This window comes from Myotis lucifugus, unplaced genomic scaffold (genome assembly GCF_000147115.1).
Source record: "Myotis lucifugus unplaced genomic scaffold, Myoluc2.0 scaffold_86, whole genome shotgun sequence".
Lineage (NCBI taxonomy): Eukaryota > Metazoa > Chordata > Mammalia > Chiroptera > Vespertilionidae > Myotis > Myotis lucifugus.
This window is the reverse complement of record NW_005871134.1, coordinates 1,813,634-1,832,381: the sequence shown is the minus strand read 5'-3', so window position 1 is coordinate 1,832,381 and position 18,748 is coordinate 1,813,634. Positions and strand designations below refer to the sequence as shown.

Sequence of the window (18,748 nt, the reverse complement as noted above, 5' to 3'; positions counted from 1 at the left end):
GATTAAAAAGAAAATCAATTAGAAAAAGACTACTCAGTAGGAAAATGGGCAAAAGACTTAATCAACTTACCAAAGAAGAAAACCCAATGAAAACAAACACTGAAAGATGCTCAGGAGCCCTGACTGGGTAGCTCAGTTTGTTAGAGCATCATCTTGATATGCCAAGGTTGCCGGTTCCACCCGCTGCCCCCCGTTAGGGTACATACAAGAATCAACCAAGGAATCTATAATAATAAAAGTGTAATATGCTAATTAGACCAGACATCCTTCTAGACAACCTTCTGGACGAAGCTGGGGCTGCAAGGGAAGCCCGGGTCCCAGGTGCCAGAGGGAAGCCGGTGCTGGCAGCCAGGGGAAGGAAGGCCTACTATTGCACATATTTCATACAATGGGCCTCTATATAATATAAGAAAAGAAGTTCAGGCCTGGCCGGTGTAGCTCAGTGGTTGAGTGTTGACCCATGAACCAAGAATTCCCTGTTTGATTCCCTGTTGGTCGGGGCACATGCCCAGTGGGGGTTGTGCAGGAGGCAGCTGATTGATGTTTCTCTCTCATTGATGTTCCTATCTATCTATCCCTCTCCCTTCCTCTCCCAGTAGAATCAATAAATACATATTAAAAAAGAAAAGTTCAAGTCTCAAAGTAAGGGTCTCCTGAAAGCAAAAGGAAGAAACTTAAGATCCAACTATGGAGCAAGTGGTGTTTCTCAAAGCGAGTCAGCATCAACAGGTGGGAGACCCAGGAATTTGCATTTTAACAAGCTCTGCTGGGGTGATTCCTATACACACGGAAGGACTCTGCCTAAAAGAAATATACCCAAAATAGATGAAATTAATCTTGAGCCTTCTACGTTGGGATTTCCATCGAGTTGACTGAGAGGGCTACCTTCTTCAGCCACGCCTGGCATCCCACACTTAGGCTCTGCCAGGGGACTGATCCCCCCTTTAGGCACCTGTCTCTTTAATCCCACACAATTGGGATCGAGCAGGGGTTATGTCTTGTCTATATCTGTGCTCAGATTTAGGAACGACTGATAACCGCAGGCTAATGCTCTCACCAACTAAGTCTCCTGAACGCTTTCCCCCTTCATCAGTCACTCCTTGCCTCTCACTGTTCCGCCTCATCGCCTGCAAACTTTAGAAATTAAGACTCTCAGACCCCGCCCCATTGGGCTCCGTTGTTCCTTCAGCCATTAACCCCTATGACTTTAAGGCCTTAGCCCCGCCCCATCTCATCTCCTGGTCCCGCCCCTTCCTTCGCTCCGCCTCCTCTTTAAGCTGGAGTCGCGAATACGCACGCTCTCTCCCAGCCTCCTCGTAGCGTGATGACGCCAGCGTTGGCGTAGTGACGTATGGTGGCGGTTCCTCGCGTTTGGCTGGGGGTCAGGGCGTAGGTTTAGGAACCACGCGGGACCGTGGGGCGTCCCGCCTGCGGCACGTGGTTTCCTTTGGGCTCGCGCCGCTGACTGTGTTGTCTCCGCCCCGCCCCCTCGGGGAGAGGGACCCTGGACAGGTTCTTTGGGGGCGTAGCTGCAGCCGCCGAAGGGGAAGGGAGCCACCGGGGAGCTTCGGAGCCCCTGAGGGCTGGGCTGCGGCCCGCAACTGGAGAGCGGCTGAGCCGGGAGGGTCCCCGCAGGCAGGGTCCGAACCCGCTAGGATCCGGGCTGGTGCCGAGGAGGGAGGGCCTGGCCACCCGCGATGCTCGGGGCCCGGTGCCTGCTGCGCGCCCTGCGCTCCTGTTCCTCTGCTCCCTGCCCGAGACCCAAACCTGCGGCCAAACTGAGCGTGCGGGACGCTCTCAGGGTCCAGACCGCGAGTGGGGAGCGCGTTAAGGTTCAGGTTGGTGAATGGGAAGGGGATGATGGGTTTGTTTGTTTTTTCTTTTTAGTGACTTATATGGCACATCCACATCTAGGCTTGCCTGGTACTGTCGGGTCAGAGCGACCAGCAGGGGAAGTTAGAAAATGCAGACAGGCAATGGTGTGCGTTCACACTTTTCTCCTCTCATTGGCTACCATTACTTTCCCCAAAAACTGTTGCGATGCCTGTAAAGCGTGGGAACTTTGCTCCCTCGGTACCAGGGCATTACCTGTAAACTTGTTAGTCATACAGCGAAATAAACGAAGGAGCCCCTTTTCCCTTTGCCCTGACAATGAACACCCACACTTGTATGGTGGTTGTGTTGAGTTAGCTCCTTGAGACCAGAAAGCACGTCTTACCTGTCCTGGTCTTCCCGCCTGGCTGACCGTGAATATTTGTCCAACTACCATACCTTTAATTTGATGTGTGGCCATCTCGGTATCTAAAACGAGGCTTTGCATATAGAATGCAATTAGGAAAAAGAGTGGAGTGTAGTAGCTTGTAAGAGCTCTGGAGTCAAGCCGCCTAGGTTTAAATCTAATTATGGGCCTATCACTTATGTGGCCTAAACCTCAGTTTCCTCTTATAAAAATGAAGGTAATAAGAGTCCTTGAGTGAGATACTAGGTATAAGAACAGTGATCTAGTCAATAAATGTCAGCTATTATTCCTCTTGCTAATAATATTTGCAGCAGCTGCACCTAGATTTCCTCTTATAGGAGCAGGCCAAGCTAGGTGGTTTGCGTATCTGGTTGCTGAAATGCAGTGATACAATTACTTTTGTTGTCCTCGCATGGGCTTGGTTTTTCATATTCTTTCCATGATCCAAATCAAAATCTTTTCTTGAATTCACCTATTAATTTGACATACATACATTAATGATACCTTTTATGTGCTAGTCTAAAAAGGTCTCGACGGTGAAAAGGACTTAGTGCCTAGGTTAGAGGCTTTCATTTTAGTGCTGTGCAACCTAGTATATATAGTAGCTGCCTGACAACTTGCTCTACTACTGAGCACTTAGAATGTCAGTAGTCTGAAATGAGAGGTGCTGTAAATAAAATTCACACCAATTTTGAAGAACAAAAAAGAATGCAAAGTATTTTTGTATTGATTACATATTGTTAATGTGGGCATAATGGTTAAGTAAAGTATTAAACTTAATTTCAGGTGCAAACCTGAGGTTTGAACACAATTTGCCTGATGAGCTCAGGCTCTTAAACTCTAAGCTGTGCTCCCTCTTCCTGAGCCTGGCTCATAGTTACAATGAATGAAATAATGGGGAGGGGGCAATCTAGCCTAATTTATCTGGGTTGAGGATGAAGCAAGTAAAAGAAGAAGAATACTGTATATGTTTGGTTAGAAAACATCTGGCAATACGTACCTATGGTGGATTTATTCTTCTCCCATCTCCCTCCCTCCCCCATTTATGTAGGTGGATGGGTATTTTTTCTTTAAAGGAGCTAGAGAGCAAATCAGAAAGCAGTAGATGCAAGGCTTCCTTTCTGACTTTTGTTTCTAAAAGCCTACGTCAGTAGAATAACTGAGTTTGCAGAGGGGGCAGTAAAGAAAGGGGGGGTTATTAAATTAATTTCATCTGTTTCTTTTTATTTTGTTTTAAATACATTTTTATTGATTTCAGAGAGGAAGGGGGAGGAAGAAAGAGAGAGAAACATCAATGATAAGAATCATCGGTCGGTTGCCTCCTCTATGCCTCCCACTGGGGATTGAACCTGAAACCTGGGCATGTGCCCTGACCGGGAATTGAAAGTGACCTCCTGTTCATAGGTGGACACTTAACCACTGAACCACACTGGCTGGACTGTTTCTTTTTACTTTTAATGTGACCACTACGAAAATGTAAAATTACTTATGTGGCTCACATTATATTTTTGTTGGACATTCCTGGTATGATGGCTAAAACAAGTAATTACAGCAATATGATAGATATTAGTGGCATAAATAATGAACTTGGAGAAAACAGCAAGGGAAGTCCTTAACTGTGTGAGGGGGTCAAGGAAGGCTCCTTGTCTATAGGGTATGGTAGGGACACAGAGAAAGTAAGGGTCAGTACAATCATTCCCCACATAATAATGTTTTCATCAGCCCTGGCCGGTTTGGCTCAGTAGATAGAGCGTTGGCCTGCGGACTAAAGAGTCGCAGGTTCGATTCTGGCCAGGGGCATATGCCTGGGTTGCGGGCTTCATCCCCAGTGGGGGACATGCAGGAGGCAGCCTGTCAATGATTCTCTGTCATCATTGATGTTTCTATCTTTCTATCTATCTCTCTCCCTTCCTCTCTAAAATCAATAAAAAAAGTATATTTAAAAAAAAAATAAAAAAAATAATGTTTTCATCAATGACAGATCACATAAAAGACATGGTCCCATCTATATATATAAAAGCCTACGTGACCTGTCGACCAGTGGCCTGGTCACTATGACGCACACCGACCACCAGGGGGAATGCAGGAGCTGCCCCCTGGTGGTCAGGGCGCTCTCACAGCGGGAGTGCCACTCAGCTGACTGATGGGCGCCAGGTGCAGGGCTCACCGCAGGCAAGCTCAGTTGAGGCAGCACAAGCCTCTCCCGTAGACACACCCCCTGCAAGCCCCTCCCCCATCCGGACTGGAACCAGGATGAGGACTGACTAGGCACCAGCCTGCAGCTGCTTCTCGGTCATAGGCGCGCTGATATCACCCTAGGACAGTCACACAGAGAGAGCAGCAGAGCGGCAGCGAGTTTACCAACCGGTGACGGTGGCAGGTTCAGCGGGGCCAGGATGAGCAGGAGCGGCACGTGGCGTTGGACTGCTGGTTTTGGCCCAGTCCCCGCAGGGATGCCAAGGGACCCCACTGGTGCACGAATCCGTGCACTGAGCCTCTAGTTCGAATAGGCGCTGTGATGCACACTGACCACTAGGGGGTAGGTTAGCTTACTGCAGGGGTCTGGCTGATCGGAACTGGGCAAGACGGGCTGGATATGCCCTGGAGTCCTCCTGTGGTCCCTCCCTGGCCCCTATTGTGCACCGGTGGGGTCCCTCGGCCTGGCCTGTGCCCTCGTAATTCGGGACATCTGGGGGGGGGGGTGTTGGAGAGCCGGTTTCAACCTGATCCCTGTAGGCCAGGTTGAGGAACTCCACAAGTGCACGAATCTGTGCACTGAGCCTCTAGTAAGATTATAATGGAGTTGAAAATTCCTATCACTTAGAGACTTGGTAACCTGATAACGGTCATAAGGCAATCCATTGCTCTTGTGTCTGTGATGATGCTGGTGTAAGCAAACCTACTGTGCTGCCAGTGGTATAAAAGTATAACACATATAGTTATGTGCATAATACTTCTAAGGATGATAAATGAATATGTTACTGGTTTGTGTATTTACTATGCTGTACTTTTATTGTTATTTTAGAGTATACTTTTTCTACTTATAAAAGTTTGCTGTAGAATAGTATGTCATGTTAAACCTGCAGCAGCCTCATACATCTTGCATCTACCAAATCTCTTGATTGCATCATTTTCTTTTGTGCTTGATTTAATCTCCTGTTGTTTTGTGCAGTAACATGTAGGTGTTTAGTAGCTATATTGTCTAGATTTAAGTACAGTCTATGATGTTCTCACAATGAAGAAGTTGCCTAACAATGCAGTTCTCAGAATATATCTCTGTCGTTAAGTGGTACATGATTGCTCGGTTTTTCTAAATAGGATCATCTTGCTTTTCCCAGACTTGTTTGATAGTTAATCAAACACCATCAATTGTTTCACAATTACTCAATGTCTACTGGAGGAATATTCTCCCTTAACTTTTCTGCTCGGTAAATTTAAGCTAAATGTGATTGGTGAGAGAACTGTTTTCAATGTTAATTGGCCTACCTGAAGACATCTCATTTGTATTCAAACCAACCTGTCATTTAAATTCAGAGTGTCTGAAAATTTGTGTGCTACTTAATGTGTTCATACGGAGAAGTTTCTTGAGAACTCTTTATGTGTGGTATTTTGTAAAGGGAAAAAAAAATCCCATAAAGATGCTTCTAGTCTATAACTACATAATTTCCCTTCTTGGAATTTGATATAAAAGGAAAAAGAGACAAAAATAAGTGCCCTATTATTCATAACCCAATTAAGGGGGCATAGGAACAGGAGAAAATATGTGAAATAGCAAATATTGGGGGGATTGGTTATGTGAATTAGGCTCTCAACCTAATGGAATGTCAGGCATGTATTCAGAATGATGAGCTTTACTAACAAAAGGAAACAAAAGGTGGCATGCCAAAGCTCTATCTTACTGTGATAAGAACCAGATCAATTTTATATATGCACTAGAGGCCCGGTGCACGAATTCTTGCACTGGTGGGGTCCCTCGGCCTGGCTGCTGATCGGGCCAATCGGGGCTGATCGGGGCTGATCGGGGCCAGCCAGCCAGGGGGGAGGGACTGTGGGAGGTTGACTGTGGGAGCACACTGATCTCCAGAGGGCAGCTCCTGCATTGAGCATCTGCCCCCTGGTGGTCAGTGCGTCGTCATAGTGACCAGTCGTTCGTTCGACTGGTCGTACCGGTCACTTAGGCTTTTATATAGATAGATATGAGTGAACTAAAAGCAACTGGTTTGTTAAGGCAGGATTATGAGGACATTTTCCCCTGTATTCATTTAGTTTTCTATGGGTATGTGTAATGAAAATGTAAAATGTTTACATGCTTTAAACTCACATTTAGAAAGAAATATTTCTCTTCATTAGGGATGGGTTCGTTCAGTCCGATCCCAGAAGGAAGTCTTGTTCCTGCATGTAAATGATGGGTCATCTTTGGAAAGCCTTCAGGTTGTAGCAGATTCAAACTTAGATAGCAGGTGAGTTGTTTTTTAAAGTGAGTCCTTTGATTCTTTTTTTCCATCTCATCTGCTCCCATTCCCCTAATCCAGTGTTCACATTGCATCCTGTGTGATCTTTCTAAACAAATCTGCTTCACATAGCGTTGAGGCTCAAGTTCAAATACTCAGAATCAAGATCCTTCAAGCTTGGGCCTTTCCTCCTCTAACATCTTCATGTGACAATATCCCCCACCTCTCCTTTACTTCAGTCTCTCTTAACTACCTGCAGTTTTTAATCTAATTAAGGGTAAAATTGAATATTTATCCTTATATGTCATTAAATATTTTAATATTTTGATAGCAAGGTTTATATCATAATAAGGGTTGGGTATAATGATATCTAGTTTATGCTGTGTTTTGTTATTATAGAGAACTAGATTTTGGGTGTTCTGTGGAAGTTCAAGGGCAGCTGGTAAAAAGTCCATCCAAAAGGCAAAATGTGGAACTGAAGGCAGAAAAAATTGAAGTTGTTGGAAATTGTGATCCCAAGGTATGTTTTCTGACACTTTTATGGAGGCTGTTTAGGCTTAATTAAAAACATTAGCAATTTGTTTTAAGTGTGATTATTGGGAAGAAGGTACTTAGAATGTGTTTTGATTGTGACTTTCCAGGTAATTGAAACAGGCAATAGAGCCTAAGGAATGTAGAGAGAGTAGCGAAAAGTATATATGTAGATGGCTGAGTCTGATGAGTAAGAGCTAAATATTAGTCTATGCATCTCTGTGGTACTTGTCACAGTTGAAACTTGCCACTTTTACAAGCATGCCCAATGACAGAGACCTACCAGGGCAGACCACATTCTTATCTAGAATCATTACATCTGATACAGTAGCCATTAGCTACCTGTGGCTATTTAATATTAAATAAAATTAAATTAAAAATTCTATTCCTCAGGGTCATTAGTCACATCTCAAGTGCTCAGTAGTCACATGCAACTAGTGGCCACCATACTGGGTAGCACAGATACAGAACATTTCTATTTATCATAGAAAATTCTACTGGGCAGTGCTAGAGTATTGTAATGCTTGGGCTGAACAAAGAAACTCTCGAAGTAATTTGGAACTCAGAGAGGAATGGAGATGATAACAATTTTTGTTTTTCCTTTTTTAGGGGGACATTTTAATGGCTATTAAAATTTTACCATGTGTTTCACTATTCTTAAATTGTTCTCTCTTGTCTTCTGTGGGTGTTGATGCCTTCACCTTCTCCTTTCCGTCATTTTTAAGTATTCAGACATTAAGGAATTCTGAACCCCTAGCAGCCCCCAGATTTCTCTTAATGTGGTCATATAATGTAGTAACTGTGGTGCTGATTTCTATACAATGTAAATTAATATGTGCACAAGGCCGAAAAGGAATAGACAAGTCTAATAGGCTACCAGTGTAGCTCTCTTACTCAGCTTCTTTGTTGAAACTGTAGTTTTGATCTGAACATTTGTTTCTGTCTTAATCTTATGAGTATGGGTAGGGGTGGAAATACTTCTAGGTAAATCATAATTTTCTTTAGAAGTTTTGTAAATATACACTACTCTGCCAGATGACAGAAAGCTGTTGACCCTTCCTCATATACTTAGAAAGCAGTGCCTGTTGGTAAACAGTGCTTAAACTGTGTCAATTGATTATGAATGATTGCGGACTTTCAAGACATTTGGGTGATTTTAAAATTAAATAAATACCAGCAGTGTGTACTTAATAACTTTATATCTACAATATTATAAACTCCTGTGTGCCAAAATAGATTCTTTTGCATATTTATATCCTAATCTCTCTATTTGTAAGTAGTGGTTGATAGCTAACAGAAATTTGGTAAATAACAGATTAACATCGGTGACATTAAGTGATTTGCCCATGGTTCCACAGCTAATAAGTAGTAGAGCAGAATTCAAACCCTCATCTCCCTGATTCCACCCCACCACCATTCTACTCGGAATGAATGAGGTCTATATTCAGTTATATTAAGAAATAAAGAAGGAAAGCATCTTAGTTTTGTTCTAAAGCACTACTATTTTGAAAATGCCCTGGAAACTATCTTTATAGCTTCTAATTTTTTTTTCCCCATTTATTGGCAGGATTTCCCTTTAAAATATAAAGACAGGCCTCCTCTGGAGTATCTGAGACAATTTCCTCATCTTCGGTGTAGAACTAATGCCCTGGGTTCTATACTGAGGGTTCGCAGTGAGGCCACCGCTGCTATTCATTCTTTCTTTAAGGTAAGGCGTTTTGCTTCTCAGTGGTCTGCCTTGTAATGAAATAGAATAATGGTAACACTGGAATATCATCCTGACAATACCCTTTACTCACATGGTCTTTTTTGGGGGGTTGATTTAAAATTTTTTCTTTGTCACTGGTTCTGAGCAATTTGATTATGATGTGCCTTGGTGCAGTTTTCTTTATGTTTCTCGTGTTTGATGTTTGTTGAGTTTCTTGGATCAATTCTTTTTTATTTTCAACAAAGTTTTCAGCCATTATATTTTCAAAATTTTTTATGTTTCTTTTCTCCTTTAGGGACTTCAACTACCCAAATATTAGACCCCTCGATGATATATCCAGAGCTCACTGATGTTCTTTTCTTTCCTTTTTTAAAATTCTTTTTTTCTTTGTGTGTTTCTTTAGGATGATTTGTATCGCTGTGCCTTCAAGTTTGTTTATCTTTCCTTCTACAACACCTAATTTGTTATTTCTATCCTGTGTTTTTATCTCACACATTGTAGGTTTCATATCTAGATGTTTGATTTGGACCCTTTAAAAAATATATATCTTCTATTTCTCTACTTAACTTTTGAACATATTCAATATAGTTTTGAACATATACAATGCAGTAAAAGGACTGTTTTTATGTCCCATTCTTCTGATTTTAACATATCTGTCAGTTATGAGTCAATTTTGATTTATTAATCTCATTATGGATTATGTTTCCCTGCCTCTTTGCATACCTGCAAATCTTTCGTTAGGTGTTAGACATTGTAAACTTTAAGCTTCTTACGCTTTATTCTGGTATGCGGTTATTTGAAAACTGTTTGATGCTTTGGGTTTTGGTTTTAAGTGCGTCTGGAGAAGTTCTCAGTCTAGGACTAATTACTCCCCACCACAGAGGCAAAGCTTTTCTGGGTCTCTACCTAATGCCATGGGAATTACGAGCTTTTCCAATCTGGCTTGTGGTTTCAGACACAGTTTTCAGCCACACGTGAACACTAGGCACTGTTTCCTCTCATCTTTTTGGGTGGTTCTTTCTCTGGCCTTGGATGGTTTCCTCTCGAGCATTTGCTTTATCATTCCTGTACCTGATACTCCAGGTGAGCCTCTACACATCTCTGGAGTTCTCTGCACAACTCTCTCCTCTCTGGTACCGTCTTGAATTTTAGCCACTTTTGTCTCCTGAGACTCTCAGGGAGTCTGCTGGGCTCCACTTTATTACCCCCTCTCCCTGCCATGGCCTGGAAAACCTCAAGATAGTAAGCAGGGCTGCTGGTGGGGTTCACTGTGCTTGTTTCCATCTCTCAGAAATCACTGTCCTTTGTTGTCTGATATTCAGTGTCTCGAAAACCATTCTTTCATGTGGTTTTCTTGTAGGATTTTTTGTTTTGTTTTTGTCTTTTTTGGTTTTTCAGGTAGGAGAGTAAATCTGGCCCGTTTCTCCATCCCGGTCATAGACATATTTTATATATATAGTTAGCGCAGATTTTGAGTTACTGATGTTGATCAAGTAGATTGATCTAATGACTTAAAAGACATTTTGTCTAGTTTGGTTTTGCCTTTCTGCCATTTCCCCCACTGGGGAAAGCCACAGTGAAATGTCTTTGGTAAATTGCTAAGGTGAAGGGACCCTTCCCCTATGAATGAGGGGCCCCAAAAGGCAAGGAGTGATCCAGAAAATAAAGTTAAGTTATTCCATGCACTTTGGAACTCTTCTTATGCCACTTCTTCAGATCTGGCTAATTTGCAGAGGTTGTTTAATAGCATACCCTTCCTTGTATCCAAATTCAGGCCTTGACGTATTGTAGCATGCCAGGAGAGTTCTTGCACTTTAAAAAGCTCCTTCAGAGTTGGTTTCTGGTTTAAAAAAAAAAAAAAAAAAACAGCTAAAGAGCATCATGACTTTAAAGCATATACTGTACTTTTGAATAAAGGAAAATAAATCACATTATACAATATCATCCCATTCTAGTTTGAAAGGAGGCATTTACATATATTCTCATAAACTTTCTTATACAACTTCCATATAGTTTTTCAGTAGTGCTTGAACCACAGAACAGAAAATTGGTTCAAATTTTAAAATGTTTTCCACTCGTATGGCTTTAACAGCTGGTAAAGTTGGACCATTTTAATTCTGAAAGTTTTATAGATTTTGGCCACTAGGTGGTGGTATTGGCAGTCCATTGACAAGTGGGCTTTACCTACTTTATATATAATCTCTTTATTGAAGCTTTTGCAAAAATGTAAACAATTTAAAAATAAATGAAGAAGCTAGAAAAAATATGAAGTAAAAAAATAAGCAAAATAAAATTTAAAAAAGATACTTTAAGTAGTTGAAAAGAAATTTTAGCACTGTTGGTGATAGCTATAAAGTAGGTACTTATTGTAAAGACCTGAAAAATATAATCCTGATACCGACTCCTATAATGTTACCCATTGTTCGTGAGACAATGAGGATTGAATTGTTTAAAGAAATCACAGGAGAACGATAGTCATATTAAATAATCGTTATATGTTTTCTAATATTTAGTACTATTTCTGTGAGTTGTTAGTTTAGGCTCCCAAAAAAGATGTTAAAGCAAAAAGCTTAAAATGTAAAATCTTGCCGAACCGGTTTGGCTCAGAGGATAGAGCGTCGGCCTGCGGACTCAGGGGTCCCAGGTTCGATTCCGGTGAAGGGCATGTACCTTGGTTGCGGGCACATCCCCACTGGGGGGCGTGCAGGAGGCAGCTGATCAATCTCTCTCATCGATGTTTCTGGCTCTCTATCCCTCTCCCTTCTTCTCTGTAAAAAATCAATAAAATATATTTTTTTAAAAATGTAAAATCTTAATAAATTTCAAATCTAAAAATATAGGAAAAAATAAACTTGAGCGGTACCTTTTAATTAGGGTACTTTAAGCATCTAGAGTTATTTATTTTGGGTTGAGTATCAAAAGTGTTTTGTGTATAACTTGGTTTTCTCATAAAATTGACACATTTGCTATGTACTAAAACTTGGCTATCTAGAATCCTCAAGGAATGAGTTATTTAGAAGAACTGAGTTTCTCAAATAACAGGATTATCTCTTGAGGCACCAATTTTTCTAAATACCAGTGGTTATTATCCTCCAATGGGTTCCATACTTCCCTGGCTTCCTAAATTGAGCCAGAAAACGCTTGTCCTTTCTTGATGAGTCAAGGGTCTTCCTTTGAGTATCAGATTTTTCCCTCTTCTGAATGGCAGTGCTTTCAAAGCCTGCCACAGTGTGGAGCAGGGGTCCTCAAACTTTTTAAACAGGGGGCCAGTTCACTGTCCCTCAGACCGTTGGAGGGCCGGACTATAGTTTACAAAAAAACTATGAACAAATTCCTGTGCACACTGCACATATCTTATTTTGAAGTAAAAAAACAAAACGGGAACAAATACAATATTTGTATTTGCATGTGGCCCTCGGGCCATAGTTTGAGGACCCCTGTGGAGTATTCCTTGCCCCTGTGTTGAATGACCTGACTGCTGTGTCTTTGAATTCCTGTGATTGCTTTCTGTGGATTTTTTTTCTCCTTTTACTTTTACTTTTAGTTGCCAGTGGTGTGCTTGTAACTAGCATTGGTTGCCATATTTTGTTGTTGTTCATTCTGATAAATAAGGATACTTATTTTGGGGGGTGTGAAAGAAAAATACAGTCCATGAGTCATTGAGTGGTGTCTGTGGGCCTCAGTACACCAATGTGTGTGTGAAATCATTACCTGTAATTTTCAAATGCTTAGTGCCTTATGAAATAGTTGGTTCTAGAATGTGTATCTTTGAAAATATTTAGGTATTTAGAGGTAATGGGTGCAATCTGAAAAATTGGATGAAAGTGTGTGCTTTTATTTTTGGTTCCCTGTCTGGCCTTCATACCTTCAATTAGGTACCACTTTGCTGTGGGAGAGAGTCAGTATCTCACACTGGACCCTCGTTGGAGCAGCTCCTGACAAGGCTCCTTCACTCCTTGCTGTTTATTTTCCATTTTATCTTTCTGCTTCCCTATCTGCTTTTTCATTTTTGGACTTTATTCTCAATGCTTTATTATTCTTCCTTTGTACCCTTTATAGCTTTTGGCGGTAATGTTATAGACTTTGATATGATAAGCCTTGCTACAGCATTAAGCCTTAAAAGGTTAGGTGACACCTTCTGAAAAGTTTAGCATTAATTAAGTATTAAGAATAATTCCCAGTACTCAAGTGATTTTTTAAAAAAAACCTCATACAGTTATTTTTGTAAGATTTACAGTGTTGTTTCTTGTGGCAGTTGACCAGTTCTAACTTTGGTGATTATATTTAACCGTTAAATTTTCTCCTCCCTCTTCCCCACCCTCATTTCCTTTGGATTTTTCATTTCCTTTCTTTGTTTACTGCGCTCATGCTTGTAGTTGCCTGCATTTGTGTGGAATAAATGATTCATGTCCATAATTCTTGGCTCCTGATAGATAAAAATTTTATGCAGTAATGTTATTATTGATTATTTTTCATTCGTTCTCTATAATGTGCCCTGTAGCACCTCTAGGCATGTTGCTCCCAGATTAAGTACATATTTGAATACTTTCTAAAACTCCTAATTTAGAGTTTGAATATTTAATCTGTCTGCATCATAAGGGAAGTTGTTAACTGCATACTTTGTATGATAGCCAGAATACTTTAACCTTTTTATGAAGGAGGGGGGCAAACTTGGGAGGTCTCTGGTAACACCCTGAGACATTTTATATTCCACCAGTGATAGGCAAAATTTAGCAGAGGTTAGAAGTGTATTATATGAATTTATTGTGTTGATTTCAAGACCACAACTTTTCCATGAAACACATACTATTCTGCCTTTGCAGCCTAAGTCCCCTTTAGTTACCTCCATCTCCACCCTGCACCGTTTATGCTGAATGTAACCTTTTGCCTATATCCATAGTCAAAAATGAAAGAAGCTTAACGTTGAAGTTGTTGGGTTATTTCAGACCTACTAGCAACAGCTTTTGTGGTTTGCTAATGGAAATAGTCTCAGACTTTGGAGCGGAAAAATTTCAATTGGGCGCCTCAGTAATGGATGGATTTGCTGCTCAGAATCTTCCTTGAGGCAAAGGAAGTGCACTGTGCAGCTCTCTGTGCCATCAATTTAATGACAGACTTCCTAAAAATCATTTCTGCCTTGTTTGCTGTTCATTTCTTTAGTCCCTATTTGTCAACCTTAATTTTTCTCCTTTTCAGTGGTTTGTTACAATTTAGGATCTCATTGCAAAATAACTGAACTTTACATTGATCACTTTGTATTCCTTTAGCAATGTGGGCAACATTATTATACATTAACCTTGAGTGGGTTAGTGTGTGTGTGAAATCATTACCAGTAGTTTCAAAAAGTGGAAGAAGAAATAGTACCAGAGGAAGACCTTGAAGACCAAGGTTCCAGTCCTGGGTTGCCACTGGCTAGCTGTGTGACTTGGCAATTCATTAAACCTTTCTGGACTTCAATTTCCTTATCTTTGAAATGAGGAAATTGGACTAGATAACGTCTAACTCATTTTTTAATTGAAAATTATTTGTGCTTCTATTCATAGTAAAAACTCAGCTTGATATTTCAGTAGTTTTATTTGGGGAGTTAGGGAGGAATTTGATATGGCATTCTCTTAATGCTATTTTAATAATATAATGATCTGTGTTCTTGGAATTTTTTCAAATACAAATATACTGAAAAAAGTGGCTTTTCTCTTTCTTGCAGGACAATGGCTTTGTGCATATTCATACTCCAATAATCACATCCAATGACTGTGAGGGGGCTGGAGAACTCTTTCAAGTTGAAGTAAGTTGTGCTTCCCATCTTGGGGGATATATTGCTCTCTGATATTTTTCATCTGAGGGTTTGTTTTACATTTAGTAAGAGTTATGTGGAGAGACCATGACCAGAACCTGAAAATTTGTCAATAATAATATTTAAAAAAACATAGATAGAAATTCAAACTTCTCTAATTCCTGTCCTACCAGCTTCATTACTTACATTGTGACTAAAATAAGTAGATTTTTAGTCTAGTACTCCATTTGCTTTTCTTATATATCTATGAATTGGTGAACTGAAGAAATTTGAAGAGATTAATAAAAATTCTGAGATATCCTTTGTGCAAATGCAACCCCCAGTTAATATTTTAGGATATAAGTCATATTTTAAAAGATAAATTAAAATAGGAAAGTATACATGTGAATATATTCTTTTTCAAGGTCTTTAAAAACTACATTTTTCATAAGAAATGATTTATGTTCTGTACACTTCACAAAGGCTCTTATTTTAATTCTTTATTCAGCAATCGTTTTTTGAGCTCCTAATACGTTCCAGGCATTGTCAGCCTGCCTGTGAAGGTCATTTAAAATTTACCAGTTTTTTTTACTTGTGGGCAGTTGAAAGCCCTTTCATTTACCAGTCTGCCATCCTGCTTAAAACCATTGGCCAGTAGTATAATGGACAAAAAGAAATGAATGTGGATGAGTAGTGCTTTTTTTATTTCTTTCATTTACTCACTGATTTCTTTATCTCTGAGAAGTCAAGATTCTTTTCACACAAGACATATATAACTGCTCTCACTCGTTCAGTATGTTTTCATTCTTCTTTAGGATTTTAACTGCAATTGACATATAAAATTAACTATTAAGTTTCAGGTGTACAACTAAGTACTTAGACATTTACATAATATACGAAGTAAGTCTAGTACCCATCTGATACCATACATAGCTATTACAATACTATTGACTATAGTCCCTCTGCTGTACTCTACATCCCTGTGACCATTTTTAAAACTGGCAGTTTGTATTTCTTAATTCCTTTACCTTTATTATCAGCCCTCCAACCCCTCTCCCATCTGGCAACCATCAATTTGTTCCCTGTACCCATGAGTTTGTTTCTGTTTTGTTTGTTCATTTATTTTGTTTTTCAGATTCAACATATAAGTGAAATTATATGGTATTTATCTTTCTCTGACTTATTTTTCTTAGCATAATACCCTATAGGTCCATCCATATCATTAAAGTGGCAAGATTCTTTTTTTTATTGCTTAGTAATATTCCATTGTATATATGTGCCACATATTCTTTATCCAATTATCTATCGATGGACACTAGGGTACTTTCATATCTTGGCTATTATAAATAACTAGAGGCCCGGTGCATGAAATTCGTGCGTGGGTAGGGTCCCTAGGCCTGGCCAGTGATCAGGGTGGACTAGGTTCCCCGCCTCCCGGCCTTCCCACCTCCTCGCCTCCTCCTTCCCTCACTCCCTCAGCACCCTGCTGCTGCCTGGTGGTCATGTCCCGCCATGTTCCACGTCGCCCCCTGGTGGTCAGCGCATGTCATAGTGAGTGATCGAACTCCCGGTCTGCCAGTCGACCTCTTGAGGGGACAATTTGCATATTAGCCTTTTATTATATAGGATGCTGCAGTGAATATAAGGGAGCATATATCTTTTCAAATTAGTATTTGGATTTCTTCAGATAAATATCCAGAAGTGGAATTGCTGAATCATATGGTAGTTCTGTTTTTTCTTTTTTTGAGGAGCCTCCATACACTTTGATAGTGGCTGCACCAACTCACAATCCCACCAACAGTGCACAAGGGTACCCTTTTCTCCACATCCTCACCTATACTTGCTTGTTGATTTATTGATGATAGACATTCTGACAGGTGTGGGGTGATATCTCATTGTTTTAATTTGCATTTCTCTGATGATTTAGTGATATTGAGAACTTTTCATATGTCTATTCAGGTCCTCTGCCCATTTTTTATTGGGTTGTTTCTTTTGTGTGTGTGGGTATGTCTTAAGTTGTACTTATATATTTTGGATATTATCCCCTAATTGGATATATTATTGGTGAATATCTTCTCTCATCCAGTAGGATGTCTTTTTGTCTTGTTGATGGTTTCCTTTGCTGTACAAAACCTTTTTAATTTGATATAGTTTCATTTGTTTATTTTTTCTTTCATTTACCTTGCCTGAGGAGACATATCCAAAAATATTTGTATTGCTACCAACAATGTCAGCTGTGTTTTCTTCTAAAAGTTTTTTGTTTTCAGGTGTTAAATTGTAGACTTTAATCTGTTTTGAGTTTAATCTTGTATATGGAATAAGAAGGTGAGTGTTAGCATCTGTATATATGAGTTCAAAGAAGGTAGCAAATGATACATTCAGCCTATTGTATCCACAGGTTCTGCATTCACAGATTCAACCAACCACTGATTGAAAATGTTCAGGAAAAAAGTTCTGTTGTTGCTATGTATTATGTAGTTAGGCCTATGATGGTTTCATCTGTACTGAATATATACAGACATTTTCCTTGTCATAATTCCCTAAGCAATATAGCATGACAACTATTTACATAGCATTTACATTGTATTAGATACTATACATAATCTAAAAATAGTTTAAAGTATATGGGAGAATGTGCATGGGTTATATGCAAATACTACACCATTTTTTAAAAAATATATTTATATTGATTTCAGAGAGGAAAGGAGGGAGAGAGAGAGAGATAGAAACATCAATGATGAGAGAGAATCATTGATAGGCTGCCTCTTGCACACCTCCTACTGGGGATCAAGCCTGCAACCTGGTCATGTGCCCTTGGCTGGAATCAAACCTGGGACTATTCAGTCCACACGCCTATGCTCTATCCACTGAGCCAAACCGGCTAGGGCTACACCATCCTATATAATAAAACCCTAATATACAAATCGACCGAACAGTGGAATGACCGGCAGAATGACCAGTCACTATGATGCGCACTGACCACCAGGGGGCAGATGCTCAACGCAGGAGCTGCCCCCTGGTGGTCAGTGCGCTCCCACAGGGGGAGCGCCACTCAGCCAGAAGCCGGCTCATGATTGATGAGCACAAGGAGCGGCAGCGCTAAAGAGCGCTAAGGAGCAGTGAGCCAAGCTGTAAGGAGCAGCGAGCAGGCGGGCAGTAAAGAGTGAGGGGTCCCGGACTGTGAGAGGGTGCAGGCTGGGCTGAGGGAGCCACACACACACACACACACACACACACACACACACACACCAGTGCATGAATTTCGTGCACCAGGCCTCTAGTTTTATATAAAGGACTTAATTGAGCATCTGTAGATTTTGGTATCAGCTGGGGGTCCTGGAACCAATCCCTTGCGGATACTGAGAGAATGTATATATAAATTATAAAAATACATTTTTTCTAGGTGTTTGTGTTATTAGTTTTCTGTTTGCAATTTAACTGGATATTGCACCTTGTTCTGAATATTGAAGTGAAGAAGAATCATTTACCTTAAATATCTTTTATAATCCCTAAACCACTAAATATTAAAAAGTAAGTGACAGTGAATGGAAGGTATAATTTAAAGGGTTTTTTTGTTGTTGTCGTTTTGTTTTTACCAATAAGAAGGGAATTATTAAAGAGATCCAAATTAAACAAATAAAAAAATCTGTAACTAATTAAAAAAGTGATAAATTTGGAAGTAACTGCTTTGCTACCATAAACAAGACTGAGTAATTAATTACAGTATGTGTATTTTGGCCTCTAAACAACACAAGGTAAGTTATCAGTTAAGGTAAATACATAGGAAGGAGAAAGTATATATATTTCTGAAGCTAAACAACTGTTCTATATTCATAGTATTTCAGGGCCAGGTTAAGTAATTTTGTGATGGAATTAGACTTGCCTATTCAGAGTACCTGAAGATGCTCCTGAATTCATTGATCCTAGACTCCTGCAGTCAGGATCTAATCAGGTTTCAGGGATGTGTAGCTTTTTGCTATGACCTGCTGTCTTTGTTGTTTTCAGAAGTTCAGCTCTAAGACTTGTCTTCTGCTCCCCTATCCTTT

At 40.2% G+C, this 18,748-nt stretch overlaps 1 protein-coding gene across 2 annotated transcripts in view; it reads left to right on the top strand.

Annotated features, from left to right (window-relative positions):
* The first annotated feature begins 1,362 nt into the window (after positions 1-1,362).
* Positions 1,363-18,748, top strand: part of NARS2 (asparaginyl-tRNA synthetase 2, mitochondrial) — a 111,405-nt gene continuing 94,019 nt past the window's right edge. The window contains exons 1-5 of one of the 2 annotated variants that reach the window (XM_023755917.1): positions 1,363-1,512; positions 6,590-6,699; positions 7,090-7,210; positions 8,789-8,929; positions 14,634-14,714. Coding sequence is in view for 1 of the 2 variants with exons in the window: in XM_006091069.3 (XP_006091131.1) it covers positions 1,698-1,838; positions 6,590-6,699; positions 7,090-7,210; positions 8,789-8,929; positions 14,634-14,714 (594 nt within the window). In the remaining variant the exon portion in view is untranslated. Of the gene's footprint in view, positions 1,839-6,589; positions 6,700-7,089; positions 7,211-8,788; positions 8,930-14,633; positions 14,715-18,748 lie in introns of both variants that reach the window. The other variant, XM_006091069.3, reaches the window with a different exon arrangement.